Source organism: Chaetodon auriga, chromosome 17 (assembly GCF_051107435.1).
Source record: "Chaetodon auriga isolate fChaAug3 chromosome 17, fChaAug3.hap1, whole genome shotgun sequence".
NCBI classification, from domain to species: Eukaryota; Metazoa; Chordata; class Actinopteri; order Chaetodontiformes; family Chaetodontidae; genus Chaetodon; species Chaetodon auriga.
In genome coordinates, this window is record NC_135090.1 from 23,455,001 (window position 1) to 23,470,245 (window position 15,245).

Genomic DNA, 15,245 nt, shown 5'->3' on the forward strand with positions numbered 1-15,245 from the left:
CTGCATTAAAACTCTGAGGTGGAAAAACGGCGATAATAATCGAGCTGTACAGCCTCTGCTCGTCTGTAACAGATTTAATGAAGTCATCAGATTTACAGTTGAAGTTATAATCCTTCAGAGTTCAGTCCGGCCTGGTTTGGCCCCCTGTGGTCACTGCAGGTAACTGCAGCCAAAGAAATGACAATCAATACCCGTCTGATTTCATGCTGCACACAGAGCGATAAACAAAATGAGCCAACGATCGTGGTCAGTGTGCTTCCTGTGGCTCCTTCACAATAAAAGCCAGTTGAAGTATTTTAGTGAGAAGCAGCAGCAGCAGGGAGTTTTGTGTTAGCATTAGCAGTAGCTTCATCCGGCTCTGACACAGTGAGGCTGATGTCAAGTTAGAGATCAGACTACAAACTAACTACTGCATCATTTCCTGTCAGCACGGGAATGGCAGACCCCGCCACTAACACTGAGAACTACCGCACAGTTAATCTATGAATACGTGAAATGTCCGACCATGACAGTGATTAAATCTTCAGGATTATAACTTTTAAAAAGAAATTTAACCACAGATTGTAAAAATGTTCCTGCATTCATTTTAGCTGAAAACAGAAACACAGAAGTTTAGTAAATCTGCAACAAAGCATCCAATTTCTCTGTGGACCAGAAGAGAATTTCACCATGAAACACTGAAGACCTTTGTTTTTCTCCTGTCTTTGTTTTTAATTTAATGCAGAAGAAGAAATCTTACACATCAGAGCTTTGATTTAACACGGCGCACTGGGAACTTCATTACTTGAAACTTTATTTCCTGTTTTGTTTTTTTATTGGTGGTGCAGCTTCTGTTACCCTCAGCAGGTGAGACTGATCATTAAAGGATAAAGCTGGTGATGTTCTGAGTTTTTATTCTCATCAAATCACATGAAAAGACAAAAAAACATCAGCGCGTCCCTCATTACTGTCCCACTTCCTGTCTGTGGCTCTCACCTAGGGACTATTTTCGTTGGTGGATGAATCCACAGTTGGTGCTGCAGCGAGTGTTTGTGGCAGCAGGATGACGTGTGTGTGTGTGTGTGTGTGTGTGGTGATGATGATGATGATGATGATGATGATGATGAAGGGGCAACAGTGAGGCTCGCTGATGTGTTTGAATGGAGGTCAGTGGCTCAGAGGAAGGTCAATCAGCTGTGATTCACATTGAACTGTTAGCGGTTAGCGGTTAGCATTCACTGCTGCTTTGAGGTTTGCTGACAGTGAGAACGATGGAATATCACCAGACTGATCCTTTAAAGATTCACTCTCACTCTTTGTTTTTGTGGCCTTTGCTCTTTATGTAACTGTACCGAGTTCGTCGCGCTGCGTTTCCTGTGTGAACGAGTCCATGAACCAACAGTCTGTGGAGTCCAACAATGAATAATGGAAACACAACATGGCTGCATTTGCTTGCTTTGCTCTCATCTCTTTATTAGATTTTAGGCGGAGAAAAGACACATAAAAAGGAATCACTTTGTACAACAGACACAAAAGAATAATACTTGAATGGCTGAAACTGGAAAATGGTCATATTCATAGTATTTCAAATGAATCACATCTCACCAAAAAGCCCATGAAAACCAAAACATGTTGAGAGCGATCATCAGATTTTCATGTAAATGAAAGAAAGCAGCAGCTGTCGAGAAGATGGAATCAGTTTAATTACAATGCAATCACATTAATATTTTACACACACACACACACACACACACAGTTCATTAGTTAAAGAGTAAGTTTTGTATTTTCAGTTTTTCTATTCAAACCAGCCATCACTGAACACAGATGTCCCACTAATTTGAAATTTGGGGTAAAACGGGGTGAAGACACTTGACCACGAGCTAAAACACTCGTTCTACTTTCTTTTTTATCATGAAATCATCCAGTAATATTTTGAACACACTCAAAAACAAATGTTTTCACACTCGTAAGTTTGTACTAAGTAGTTGTATTTCTGAAGCTCGGACAGAGCCAGGCTAGCTGTTTCCCTCTGCTTCCAGTCATTATGCTAAGCTAGGCTAATTGTGAGGTGACTTCTGTTTCATGTTAGTGCTATCGATGTTTTCATCTAATTCTGAGGAGTTCAAACTCCAGCTACACTTTGGATGAAGAACAACTTCATGGACTGTCCTCCTGAACGAACTTTTGAACAGACTTGGGTGTTAAATGTGAAGTTTTGTGCTCTTTAAACTTTTCCTCTCTTCAAATTCACACAGCGGACATTTTCCTCTAACTCGTGGTCAGGCTAACGTCACACTGCGGTTTCCAGGTCGCCCTGAACGCAGCAGCATTTTCCTTCCAGTGAAAGCATCTGACCTTTCCGCCCTGAGTGTGACATCACAGGAAAATGGCCGCCGTGTGAATGTGGTCACTGCACCTCTGCTTCAACACACTCGTCGACCTCTCAGCAAGAAGGCAAATTTCCACATCGAAATCCAAACTTCTCCTCACTCAGTGTCATCTCACACACTCAAATCTTCAGCCTGTACTTAACTTACAGTTGACCCCGCACACGGCTGACCCGGTTTGTCCGAAATATGCTTCAGGCTACGGAGACGCTGACTGAAAAGGAGAATTTTCACCATCTCGTGCTGGTTTTAGTGTGCAGATCTCTGTCGATAAACAGTCTGTGTCCAGAGGAAAAACCCTCAGAGGAGACGAAGAGTTTGGAAACTCGTGACAAGAAGAGACAAGAGAAGAAGAAGAGCTGAACAGCTGCTTCTGGCAGCGTCATCTGGAAAAACCAGAGGATGGAGATACAAGGTTATTCCAGGTCAGGAGCAGGTAGTTTTTATCTGCTTCACGTCTGGTTCATTTTCCACAGACTAAACGTGGTTTTCTCACCTGCTGCCGCTTGATTTTCCCAAGTCTGTTGGACTCTGGGAGCTGTAGCGCGTTCTGTGAAACAAACAAAGGTGTGAGTCAGAAGACAGGTGAGGCGAAACGTGCAGTGAGACAACAGGTGAGGATCGATACCAGGTGGAGGGAGCGGGGGTCCAAACACAGAGGGGTCAGGAGGGGAGGGGAAAGGCTGGACCAGCAGCCAGCAAGCAGAGCGGCGCTTATACTGCGAGGCTCAGCGAGGAGGCGGGAACAGGTGTGCAGAGTGGGGCAGGTGAACACAGGGGTGGGGGTAGGCAGGAGGGGGTGGCAGGATCTGAAATGACAGCAGAGCTCATGTGTGGAATCAGCTGCCTCACCACTTTCTCAGCAGAACGTCCTGGTTCAAGTCTGTGGTTCAGAGCCATTGAAGAGCAGCAGCAAGAGCTCTGATTGGCCAGACTCCTGCCAACTCACAGGAGCTGACCAATCAGAGCTGCAGCTGCTGCTTCTCCAAACAGAAGACAGCCAGTATCACACACACCACCTCAGACGCCATGTTTGTTTACATTCTTGTTCCAGGAAGTCACCTCCCTCCTGACGACATCACTCAAAGACAGCGAGCTGTGATTGGTCGGGGACAACACGCAGTGTATCGCACCTCTCGGTCGAGTCAAAGCTCGCTGATTGCTTGATCTAACACAGCGGCAGACGGTGGCGGGCCTCTCACCTTCCACGGACAGCTGCACGGTGCTGACGGCGAGCCCGTGTCCATCCAGAACTTTATACGTTCCTTCGTCCGAGCTCTTTAACTTCTTCATCGTCAGCTGCTCTTTCACCGGATGTTTCTCCAGACGCTCACTGTCTTCATCGCCCCTCATCCACAGGTCTGACCACTGCGAGCTGTTCCTGTGGAGCCAAGACAGAAAACACGACTTAACGTCTGACAGCGCCCCCTAGAGACGAGTGTTCATGACAGTGACAGAACAAACAACATGCCGATGGTGAGCTGAACGTTTAAAGTCTGTCCTGAGGGAGGCGCTAGAGGGGTCATTAAGATCGAAAGGGTTCATCCTCCGGGGAGAACGAAGGAACTCAGCAAATACCACGAAAATCTGCCGATCACACCTGAAGCTCAGGTACATCTTGCTCTTTCTTCTTGTCATTTTTTTTGTAATTTAAACTTCTTGAGTTTGGCACAAACAGTCATTCTGTAGGAGTTTGTGGGAGAAAAAGACGAAAGACAAAGTTTTTTTTTTTACTTGTTTGTTTGCTTGAGGTGAACAAAGAGTTTGTTTGTAGGTCGCAGCTCACCTGCCCTGGAAGACCACTCTCAAAGAGTGCTGGGTGTAGAGATCCAGAACGAGGTCCTCACCTGGACCCCGAGATTCATGGGATTTATGGTCTAAGAGGGAGAACGAAAGCAAATTCATCAAAATTCAAGATCAAAGCGGTCCAGAGTTAAGAAGTCAGCGTGGTTAGAGAATAATGACAGATTAAATGAGACCAGAATGAAAGAAAAGGTTAAAAGCAGGATGAAGGAAACTGGAATCACCGCCTCGAGGTTTGCCTTCATCAACCAGACGAGCTGCGCTGACACGACGTCCGTCCAGACTCATTTAATACATGGACGGAATTTCATTAAAGGCCTTCAGTGTGTTTGTTGGTGACATGGAAGTTCTCTCTAAACGCGCTGTCTTCACTCAGAGACTGTTTGTCCAAAAATGTGTTGTGAGAGGTCACAGTGACCTTTGACCTTCAACCACCAAAATCTATCCTCAGATGTCACATTGACGAAAAAGATGGACGGACGGACGGACGGACGGACGGACGGACGGACGGACGGACAGCATGAAAACAGAACGTCTCGTAGCATCTGTGGAGGCGTGAAAGTAGAAAGACAACATACAGAAGCAAAGAGATGTAAAAGACAGAAATGAAGACAGACGAGGACGTGATGACACTGACTGACCGAACACAGACAGCTTGACGCTCTGGATGAACACCCTGGTTTTGGTGGACTTCACTCCGTCCACCACCATGAAGCTCTCGTATCTCCCCGTGTCTCCGATTTGGACGTCATTGATGATCAGGGAACAGTCCCCGGACCCCAGCTTCTCCTCGGGAACCTCCACCCGGTCCTGGAACGCCTCCGCCTGCCACTTGTTGTGCCCCTGCTGCTCGAACACAATGCCGGGCGGGGTCGTCCACTGGATGTGGCAGGTGGGCGGGGCCTCCTCCCCCAGGCGTGACTTCCAGCTGCAGGGAAGGACCGCCTGGTTTCCCACCCTGGAGATGACGGAGCGGGTGGTGGAGGACACGGAAAAGGAGTCTGGAAGAAGAAGGTTTGGTTAAAGTCACCTCGAAGCAGCTCCTCCAAGTTACTGCACTGAGCGAGAACACAAACGCCGCCGTGAGCGTGAGCTTTGGATCAGTGCGTCACAGCTGGGAAATAATCCTGAGAGCAGGATCAAAGTCTCTCAGTGGAATTAATGCATCCTGAATCTGCAGCTAAGCCTGTTCCTCCACCTTCCCCTTCAGCTGGAGTCCAGCTGCTCTTCACTGGTCACAAAGGGACACGGAGCACTTCGTCCTCCGTCTGTGCAGCACAGACATGTTTGTCCTGTGACGCATTGGCTGCTGCGAACACTTTGTCCTCTGAACTCACAAATCGACTGATGCAGATCTTTAACATGTAATTACACAACACGTCTGATGCTGATGTCGTGATTTCATGGCGTCAAACCTCAGCGAAGCCTCAGATACGATGACTTCTGGGGGAGTTTAGGTGATTTCTGGAGGACACAGCAGCTGCGTTCAGACTCAACGACAGACTGAGGACACAACGGTGGACCCGTGTGAGCCGAACGGCTGGAAGCAACAATGTGTGTTCATCTCAGATACTCACCAACTAAACCTCCAACCAGGAGACAGCACAGAAGTACGAAAAACCTGAAAGATTCATGAGGACAAGAAGCAACGTTAAGTCTGCAGACACACTCCACACAGAGGGAAATGAATCAACATTCAGAATTTTACATCGAAATTTCCATTATTTATTATTTTTTCAATGTTTACTTAGAAGCCGATGAAGAGGGCGTGGTCACAGCAGATTTCTGACTTACACTGTTTATTTAAATTTTATTTATATTATATTATGTCATGTTGTGTTATTATACCATATCGCATTACACTATATTATATAGGATGATATATATTGTGAATATGGATGTAGGCTCATATATGTATACTCATGTTACAAATAAATAAATACATAAATACATAAATAAACATATTCGTCAATTTTTCTATTTATTTCATAATTGTTTTATAATCAGAAGCTTAATTGGCATCAGTGATCAGTCAGCTGACTGAGCCTCGGGGCCGTCGGACACGTCGCTGGTCGGTAAGTTTCGTTTCTCTTCGGTTTCGTCGGCGATGAGACCGCTGCAGGATGTTTGTTTGTTTCACGTTTCTGCTGAAATGAAGCTGAACGTTGATCGACTTCTGCTTTTTATTCCACGCATGTTCTCCTTCATGCAGCCTGTAAATTTATTTACTGTCAGACTGAATGAAAAAGCTGCTCGTGGTCCTTCTGCAGACACATCGCAAATTATTTAAAAAATAAAAGCAGGTGTAAATTCTGTGAGCGACGGAAGCTTTTAGGCTCAAATAAAGTGATGATATTTCGTACCTGTGAGTCTGTCTGACGGACTTCATGATGCCTGCTGTCTGGAACCTCGGCTCGCTCCTCTCCTCCGCTCAGTGATGAGACTGCTCACTCTCTTCGGAGATTCACCTTTTCAACGCGCAGCCTTAAGTTTCGACTTCCTGTAGGAGATTCCAAAATAAAAGTACCAATTCACTGACGGATGAATATTGTGAAGTGAGATAAATAGTATGTATGCTTAAAATAGAAGATAATCCAAACGTTATTGACAGGCTACAGACTGTGCAGAACCTGGACTTCGTAGAAGAACGATGGGATTTATTAATACTTGGCATATTTTATTTACTGTACTGCAATTTGTTTGAGCTGTTTTATTTAGGTCCAGTTCATGTTTTAATCCATTTTCATCATTGTTTTTAATAAACTGCCTTTTAAAGTACGATCATTTTGATCTTGATCAGGGAAAAAAATCAATTACATATTTTATTGATTATTAAAAGTGAAGTAAAAAGATGTGGCCGCTTTTTATCGTTATTATCAACATTACTAATAATAAAAAAAAAAATAAGAATAATTTAATTTGTTGGATCGTGCTCCAACAAGTAAACGTCTTTCTCCTTGAATCCACTGGGGACATTTTGTGGTGCTTTTATTTTGAAGCACGTTCTGGTTGTGTCGCGCTCGCACAGAAATGAGTGAAACGAAACTTAGGCTGAAACTTAGGTTTCAGCTCTGGTGAGGTGGAGCTGGGGCTTTCTTGGAGAGTTCAGTGGAAAACTTTGAGACGGCGCTGGTGGTCTCTGCTGTGTGTCCTCTGTCCGCATAATAAAGTCCCCGCTCACTTCCTCACACTAATGTCACTGTGTCCTGTGAATGAGCCCATCTGTCCTCTGCAGCTGCTGAGTTATGGCAGGTCTCTCGTGGATCCTCACTTTGTTTTGTAAGTTCGTGCTTCTTTTCCATTGAAATCCAGGCTTCACTTTCAATAACAAATTCAAGGGCGTGTCCATGACTTTCAAAGTCTGTGTGCAGAGATTCAAGGACGTTTGATGAGGTGATGACGTTTTACATGTTCGTGCTCCTGGTGCTCGTGACTCATGTGAAGAAGTCAAAGGTTTCAAGGTGTGAACTGAACACCTGTTGTGAACTGCTCCCAGGTGTTCAGAGCTGCTAAATCTGCTCATTGCGAGCTTTTAACCTTTCACACACACACACACACACACACACACACACAGCTTCGGGAGTAATTTGAGGTTCGGTATCTTGATCGAGGATACTTCGAGATGCCGAAGGACAGGAATCGAACTCCCGACCGCTCGACCTCCTGAGCCTAAACCACAGCAGCCCCACAGCCGGCCGAGGTCTCTGAGCGGCTGGTGCATGCGGACCTGGTCTGGACCGGGGCAGACTGATGGTTTAGGCTCTGTTTGATGGTGCTCGGGTGTGCAGGCTGTGCTGGAGGAAGTATTCAGACCCTTTACTGAAGTAAAAGTACTCATTTACAGACTCATTCTTTCCAACAGCAGAGACAGTCACTGAAACATCACTTCAGCTTTGTTAAAGAACAGGAAGTGGACAGAGCTCCAGGTCCTCAAAGCTTATTATTTTAGATTATTGTGAATCCTGCATTCATCAGGAAAATGATCGAAACTGATTTTCTGTCAGTGGACTAATTCTTTGAGGGACTGGTCGTTTCTGATGATCTTGAATAAACTGTTGGGAGTTTAATTTAGATTTAACACCCAACACTTTGGGTGTGGTTTAATTAGTAGCCTGTAGTCTAAAAAGTAAAGTATTTCCCTCTGAGATGTGGCGCAGTGGAAGTAGACAGTGGAATGACAAACCTCGATTAAAGTACAAGTACCTCAGATTTGTACTTAAGGACAGTACTTGAGTAAATGCATTTTATTACATTCCATTCCAAGATTTGTGGAAAGAGGTGTCCGCATTCTTCTGGCCACACCTTATATACTCTATATATTATTCACTATCCAATCAGCCGTCCTCACCTGTCTGCTCCCTGTCCTCCTCAGGTGCAGCAGGAGGTCACCTGTCCTCAGCCTCACCTGTTGTCCGCTCGGCCCTGGTGGTCCAGGCCGGTCAGAACGTCTCGCTCACCTGTAACCTGACATCCAGCTCTGACGTCACCTGGTACCTGCTGCGCTCGGACCAGCTGCTGCCTCTGCTGACGGTGACTTCGGGTAAATTTGAAGACACGGTGAATTTTCACGCCGCGGCGGACATCAGTCGGATCAGCAGCCGCGGAGCTCTGGAGGACAGCTCGATGGCTCTGGACCTCCTGGAGGTGGAGGAGGCGGATGCCGGCTTGTATTTCTGCACTGGACGGTGTGCAGAAGCTGTTTGTGTTAACAGAGGAATTCATCTGGCTGTCAATGGTAAGAAGGCCTTTTATTTCCATATGTACACTGTAGATATACAGGACATCTACAGCAGACATGTCCAAAGTCCGGCCCAGGGGTCGCAGTTCATTAATTCATTAATTCAGATTTTGCACAGCCCGCAGATTCCCTCTTAAACTGTGTTGTTCATGGCTCCCCAACACTGTCAGAGTATGGAAATCATACAGGTTCAACATGCAATTCCTCTTTTCACCACATGGTGGGAGTAGCACTCTGTAGCTCTGCTTGGCTGTGTGACCCGCGCTGCGACCCCTACCAGCGAATTTGTGTAATGGCGACTATAGTTGAAAAGTTGACAGTCAGGTCTTCCAAGACAAGTGGACATTTCAACAATTTTTTCACTGAAAAACGAAACAGTTGTGTTTGTCTGATTTACCAAGAGACTGTAACCGTTTATGAGGAATTCAATGTAAAGAGACAAAACATGCTAATATTCAGGACAAGCTAACCGCAGCGACCGCGCCGAAAAAGTGAGGCGCCTTGAAACTGTTCGTCTTCACGCGAGCCCGTGAGAGAAGGTTAGCTACGAAGAGGCGATGCTAACAGCTAAACATGGCAGACCTTTTGCAGAGGTGGAGTTTATCAAAGACTCATAAAAATGGTGGAGAACATTTGCCGTGAGAAGATGCAATAGTTTGCTTATGTTGGCTCGTAACACTGTGGCCCGGAGAACTGAAGACATAACCGGATATTAGCAGACAAGTTTTCCGTTAGCCTGCGATGAAAGCACCGATGGATCTGACTACCCACTTACCGTTGACGGGGACTTGAACGCAACAGAGGAGCTGCTTGACCTCCAAAACTTTAAAGGCAAAGTAAGAGGAACCAATGTATTCGTCTAGTTGTTCAGCTGTTGATGATATTAAACTACCATGGAGCAAAGTTAGTGCGATTATTATCGATGGTGCGCCTGCCATGGTCCGCGAAGGAGGAGGCAACGCCGCCAAACTGCACTGTGTGATTCAGCAGCAGCTTCTCAAACATCTCGGACTTGACCGTGTGATGAATCCGGTGGTTAAGACTGTTAATGTCATTCGCTCTAAAGCCCGGGTCTCCAGAAATGTGAACATTTGCAGATCAAATGCTGAGCTCGTTTGTCTCCACATATCTGTGTGAGCAGACTTTTGTGAAAATAAACAGACTCAGTGACAGTGAACGCATCTCAGCCACTGCTGTCAAACCGGACCTGGTCTGTGTGCTGCAGTCCAGATCTCAGTGTCAGTCTTCTCATTAGTGTCAGTAAGTTACCTGTTTCTTGATCAAATGACGTTCACGAATCCTAATCTCTGAATGTTTTGAATTTGTGATAGAAATATCTGCTGTTGATGCTTTTCCAAAGGAACATCTGTTGTTAACACTTAAAGTCAAACCCACAGTTATACATAAATGATGTATTACACTTTGGAATATTTTGAGCATGCTTCATTTGTTTTGAACCAAAATGTTAACATACAAGATTTCATAACCCATTATTAGTCTTGTTTGAGATGCACCTGCTGCACCTCATGACTCACATGAAGTGCAGCAGGTGTGTGAAAACAACCTTTAGCTTTATTTGCTTACAGACCCGTCAGATGTTCTGTCAGTGTTTTCGTGCTCCACAGGAAAATGAAAATGAGCACTGAAAGTCGAAAAACCCATCGACTAACCGTTCCTGTGCTGTGTTTCCAGGTGTTGGCGGGCCGCCGGCCTGGCAGCCATGTTGGATTCTGGGGATCTGTGTTCTTCCGGCTTTGCTCGTCCTCTGTGTCGTCGTCATTGGATTCTGCCTCTGCTCAGGTGTAGTTTTGCTTGTGTGTTTGTGTCCTGAACTTCTATCTTTGCGAGGACCAAAGGTTCAGACGTTGACCCTGTTCGGGGTTTCAGATTTGGGATTGAATTAAATTTAGGCTTCAGCGTGTCGTTGAGATCCTTCAGGTGTTCTTCATGTATCACTGAAATGTTGATGAAGGTCAGTACAAAGAAGTGTGTTTGTGTCAGTGTCGCCACCCAGTGGTGGAAAGTGCATGTACATCTACTCAAGTACTCTTGGTGAAGTACTTGAGGCAAATATCCTGGATTTCACGCTACAGCATTTATCTGAGAGATTCAGTTACGAGTTACTTTGCTAATTACAGTTATTACTGCAAATTGTAATAAACTAAAACTAATTATAGAACTAACTGGAATGTAATATTATAATTATTAGCCTAATTAATTTAGCCTGCAGCCTGCAACAAGCGTCTGTGAATCTCTGCTTTCTGACAGAACACGTTTAAAGGAAAAGTCACTGAGAAGCAAACACAAAGAAAAGCTTTTTGCATAACTTTAACACATTAAAGGGCTTCGTCACACCAGGTGTTTAATTAAGATTCTGTCAAAAACCTTCGTCAAAGAGCAGATGTCAGTAATGAAGTTCATATGATCTGTATATCCTTCACATATGTGCTCAGTGTGTAGTTATACATTGAGTACAAACAGAGACAAAGAAACACATTCTTTAAAATTGCAGACGATTACAATAAACATCAGAGTGCCGTCGTTTCCCAAAGTGTAAGGACCCAATCAAATCAATCAGCTCGGAGGGAAAAACACGTCCATAAACGTTGCCAAACTTTGAGTCCAGATCTCGTCTTCTGTGCAGCTCAGCAGGTGTGACGGCTTCAAATCTGCACCAGTCGAACAATACAACCATTTTTGGCTTCAAAATCATGTAATTTCATATTGATCATCAGTCCAGTTCAGGTGCGATCATACTGAGCGACAGTGGAGGAGAAAAGAAGTCAGAAAAAGTTCCCTCTTTAAATGAAAGCTGGATTAATACGTGTCACTACGTCAATAACAGATCACTCATTCGTTTCCTACAAGACCAAAAGAAACTACCGCAGACCATCCACCAGGTGGCAGCATAAATCTACCTGAGACGCTCAGGCCTGCGACTCCTTTGATTACACTTTCTCTTTCCCACAGTCATTTCTTACGTTTGAACGCATCATGTGGGGAGCTGAGCTGGCTTTGGTTTCTGCTGTCGGGGTTTGAGTTGAGTGTTTACTGATGGGGGACCTCACTGGTCTTGAGCGACTCTGGAACATGACCTTTATAGACCTCTTCAGCAGCATTTACCTGATGCAGAGGAGTGAAAACCACGTTTTTTGTTATTATTGGAGAAAACTTCATGTTGAACGTATTTCCCTGATATCCCTGAAGACGTGCTTCGGTCGTATCGTCACTCCTTCCTCAGCAGGAGCCCGTATGGTCGGATGGACTCCTGCACGGTGGCCCTGGTCTGGACGTCATTGTAGCCTTCGGGGATGTAGACCAACCAGATGTCTTCTCTCTGGCACTTCACCCTCTTCTTTGGGTTGATGCGGTTCTGAAGAACCACTTTGTAGGTCTTCCCGTCCACTTTGGACTTGAATTTCTTGCAGTACTTCTCTGCTACCTTGATGTCTGGCGTGGAGTACACCCCTCGGCCCCTCGTCTCCCCGGTGACCAGAGAGGCAGCGGCGGCATCCAGAAACTGTGGCTCATTGTCGGGGCTGCCGCCGTGGGTCAGGATGATGCCATGGGAGCCGTCCATGTTGTGTCCGTTGTAGGAGACGGGCCAGGCGTCTTTCCCGGTCCCGAGCCAGTTGTCCCCGCCGTCGTATCTCTCTTTGACCCGCAGGGCGACGCGGTTCCACCCGCAGGGTCGAACGTAGCTCTCATTACCACGCAAGAACGTGGTGTCACCGTCCTGGAGGCGCACAGAGGAGTGAACGGGGTCAGAGCTGGGGCCACTTACAGCTAAATGCTAACATGCTACATGCTAATCACAATATTTGATGCGTCGGTCACCCAAAGTCTAAACTATCGAGTACCAGACAAAGGTGTCACATGCTCCGTCATATTCTCAGGGTTATCACTCATTCTTGATGAGATGTTTCCTTTTTTAAACTCAACATTGTGGAAAATTATAATGCCGTTGTGGAATTACATTTTCATTTTTGAGTTTGCCGTATCATTTTAAATACTCCGATTACTATATGAACCCCAGGTGAGCTCACCTTTATGTTGGTGAAGTCGTAGTCGTACTGAGGGTGGAAGAAGTCCTGCAGGTTGATCTTCACCGTGGTTCTGCTGTCCGGCCCGGCGGTGGCAGGGCCCTCAGTCAGCGCCGGGGGGGAGCTGTACAGGTCCTGGTCCTCGATGTCCTGCAGGGATATCGTCCCCAAGCTGGGGTACTCCAGCTCTTTGAACCCCTCCTGCTTGTAAAACTCCTTCAGGGCCACAACGTTGACAAAGTCCTGCGGGGTGAGCATGGAGGCTCCGCCGCTGGCCTCGACGTTGCAGCCGGAGAGAGCTGACAGAGCCTCCAAACACAGCTGAGTGTCCGGCATGCTGCTGAGAGGAAGAGGAGGGCGGCGGAGAAGACGGTTTGCTCTGCTCTTACCAAGAAAAACACTCTGCTTCTCCCATCTGAGTTTGCAGCTGTTGTTTTCTTGAAGAAAAGGCAGAAAAGAGGTGGAAGTCACTTTCTTCCTGCTGCTTCGGCTCAAACAAGTTTCACTTTCATGCTTTCACTTTCGCTGAGAGTGAGTCAGCTGCTCTGGAATGAAGGCAGGGCTGTTTGTGCAGATCAGATGACGTCACTCCCCTGCTGTTCACTGACCCCTGGTGAAATGTGAAGCACATGGATTGTTTGAGCTGAACTGAAGGATGAAGAGTTCCTTCATGTCTTCAGTTCAATAAACTCTTTAAAAAGCCTCTTGGATCAGCTGAAAATCATCGTCACAAAGCTGAAAACAGCTGAACTTGTCAGACTTTTTGGAGATACGTGGTTCTTACAGGACGCCGCGCTGCAGACACGTGATGATCTTCTAGAATCTGAAGCACTGATGAAGATTAAAGCGCCAACAGGATGTGAAGTAGTTGAAATGAGCTCCAGCTGAAACATGGACAGCAGTAAAATGCAGCAGTTTAACCAAATGTAAACATTCAGAAGGTCACAGTTACATACATGATGTCAAATCTTACCTGTGCTGAAGTTCTCCAGGTGTGAATCTTTGAGAGCTGAAAGCTGAATGTGTATATATTTAAAACGTGACTGATGTTTGGTAACCAGAGTCAGTGCTGGACTGTGTTCAGCCCTAGACCTCCTTAAACCAGATCAAAAGAGGAAATGGGCTGCTGTTGTTGTCTTGTTGTCCTCATCCTCACCCTCACCCTCACCCTCACCCTCATCCTCATCCTCATCCTCACCCTCATCCTCACCCTCACCCTCACCCTCATCCTCACCCTCACCCTCACCCTCATCCTCATCCTCATCCTCACCCTCACCCTCATCCTCACTCACCTGTTCTTTTCTCCTCAGGTAAACCAGCTGTTTGCTGCTGTGCTTCAGTACGAAGAAGCCGGAGTCTGAAGGCGTCTGAGGTCAGTCGATGTGATGTCAGCATCGTTTTTACTGCTGGTCGCTAAGCTCCTCCTCCAAACAGTAACTGTCCAATCAGAGCTGAGTACCTGTAACTAGGCGACGGCAGACCTGTGGAGCTTTGCGTTCCTCCAGGTGTTGATGTGGAGATGATGAGGATGGAAGACGAGTGACGGCGTCAGAGCTGACTCAGACCTGACCGACTGCTTTTCTGCCTGTCTCTGCAGGACGAGTCTTTGAACTACTCCAGTCTGAAGCTCGCAGACAAGCCCCGCCCCTCAGGCCGAGGAGGGACGAGATTGGCCGAGGAGGAAGTCACGTACTCGAAGGTGTCCAGTCGCACGAACGGGTCACATGACCACAGATAGAACGGCTCTTTTGTTGTTCCGCGTTTCTGTACATGATGAATTCGAGGCACTTTTCTGCACAAACGTTCCTATAAAGGCTGAAACGTCACCGTGCTGAAGAAACGGTCGCCAGATCAGCGAATGGATTCTTTTCACTCCTCTTGCTCAGTAAAATCACTGCTTTGCTTTCCATGAACTGTTTGTTTAAATGATGTGCAGCATCGTCTGCTCTGCAGCTCCTGTTGACTCACGTGTTTCCGTCAACAATCATTTTTCATGAATATTTTCTGATTTAACGACAGAACTCTTGTCATGTGTTTTATGAAGCCTCGTTTACAAAATGCTCGTTTGGTACAAACACAAATTTTCTACGTAATGTGACGAGATGCTGGCATCGCTGTTATGTGTTTGAACGTTTGTCAATAAAGTTGAAGAGAGATTGTTCATTATTTTTATTTTGTGAAGCGTCTTTGAGTGTCCTGAAAAATGCTCCTTAAGTATAATGTGTTATTATTATGATTATTATTATTATTATTATTATTATTGGATGGAAGGAAAACAATGAAACTTGAATTGTT

General features: G+C 45.8%; 4 protein-coding genes across 6 annotated transcripts in view; 2 read left to right on the forward strand and 2 right to left on the reverse strand.

Moving 5' to 3' along the window:
- The window catches only part of vps52 (VPS52 subunit of GARP complex), a 9,569-nt gene extending 8,693 nt beyond the window's left edge, over positions 1-876 (forward strand). Inside the window, exon 20 of the mRNA XM_076754068.1 lies at positions 1-876. This exon is cut by the window's left edge and continues 393 nt beyond it. The gene's annotated coding sequence lies outside the window, so the exon portion shown is untranslated.
- Positions 877-1,712: 836 nt separating this feature from the next.
- On the reverse strand, positions 1,713-6,642 carry igldcp (Ig-like domain-containing protein). Of its 2 annotated transcripts, XM_076754115.1 has the most exons (7): positions 6,533-6,642; positions 5,747-5,790; positions 4,811-5,170; positions 4,153-4,243; positions 3,569-3,747; positions 2,863-2,916; positions 1,713-2,752 (listed from the first exon to the last, which is right to left on the reverse strand). In XM_076754115.1, exons 1-7 carry the CDS (start codon positions 6,556-6,558, stop codon positions 2,667-2,669), a joined length of 840 nt encoding a protein of 279 aa, XP_076610230.1. In that variant the 5' UTR covers positions 6,559-6,642; the 3' UTR covers positions 1,713-2,666. The 2 variants fall into 2 exon arrangements, with proteins under 2 accessions (XP_076610230.1, XP_076610231.1); XM_076754116.1 differs by lacking the exons at positions 1,713-2,752; positions 2,863-2,916 and adding an exon at positions 3,017-3,175.
- Positions 6,643-7,292: 650 nt separating this feature from the next.
- LOC143335022 (uncharacterized) lies at positions 7,293-14,911 on the forward strand. The gene is made up of 5 exons (XM_076754120.1): positions 7,293-7,448; positions 8,542-8,904; positions 10,600-10,707; positions 14,261-14,322; positions 14,548-14,911. Exons 1-5 carry the CDS (start codon positions 7,415-7,417, stop codon positions 14,686-14,688), a joined length of 708 nt encoding a protein of 235 aa, XP_076610235.1. The 5' UTR covers positions 7,293-7,414; the 3' UTR covers positions 14,689-14,911.
- LOC143335018 (uncharacterized) lies at positions 11,235-13,484 on the reverse strand. 2 transcript variants are annotated; one of them, XR_013078385.1, is made up of 3 exons: positions 12,954-13,484; positions 11,393-12,643; positions 11,235-11,355 (listed from the first exon to the last, which is right to left on the reverse strand). XR_013078385.1 is itself a non-coding variant. In XM_076754113.1 (2 exons), exons 1-2 carry the CDS (start codon positions 13,284-13,286, stop codon positions 12,134-12,136), a joined length of 843 nt encoding a protein of 280 aa, XP_076610228.1. In that variant the 5' UTR covers positions 13,287-13,484; the 3' UTR covers positions 11,235-12,133. The 2 variants fall into 2 exon arrangements, 1 of the variants encoding a protein (XP_076610228.1); XM_076754113.1 differs by having other exon boundaries at positions 11,235-12,643.
- Positions 14,912-15,245: the final 334 nt, after the last annotated feature.

Excerpts from the sequence above, each read along its gene's own strand:
- igldcp (XM_076754115.1), bottom strand. The coding sequence starts at position 6,558 with ATGAAGTCCGTCAGACAGACTCACAG. Across the intron at positions 3,748-4,152 it reads AGAGTGGTCTTCCAGGGCAG|GAACAGCTCGCAGTGGTCAG; the intron begins GTGAGCTGCGAC and ends TTGGCTCCACAG. Across the intron at positions 2,753-2,862 it reads GGAAAATCAAGCGGCAGCAG|ATGACGCTGCCAGAAGCAGC; the intron begins GTGAGAAAACCA and ends TGGTTTTTCCAG.
- LOC143335022 (XM_076754120.1), top strand. The coding sequence starts at position 7,415 with ATGGCAGGTCTCTCGTGGATCCTCACTTTGTTTT. Across the intron at positions 7,449-8,541 it reads GTGGATCCTCACTTTGTTTT|GTGCAGCAGGAGGTCACCTG; the intron begins GTAAGTTCGTGC and ends TGTCCTCCTCAG. Across the intron at positions 14,323-14,547 it reads GGAGTCTGAAGGCGTCTGAG|GACGAGTCTTTGAACTACTC; the intron begins GTCAGTCGATGT and ends CTGTCTCTGCAG.
- LOC143335018 (XM_076754113.1), bottom strand. The coding sequence starts at position 13,286 with ATGCCGGACACTCAGCTGTGTTTGGAGGCTCTGTCAGCTCTCTCCGGC. Across the intron at positions 12,644-12,953 it reads ACGACTTCACCAACATAAAG|GACGGTGACACCACGTTCTT; the intron begins GTGAGCTCACCT and ends GTGCGCCTCCAG.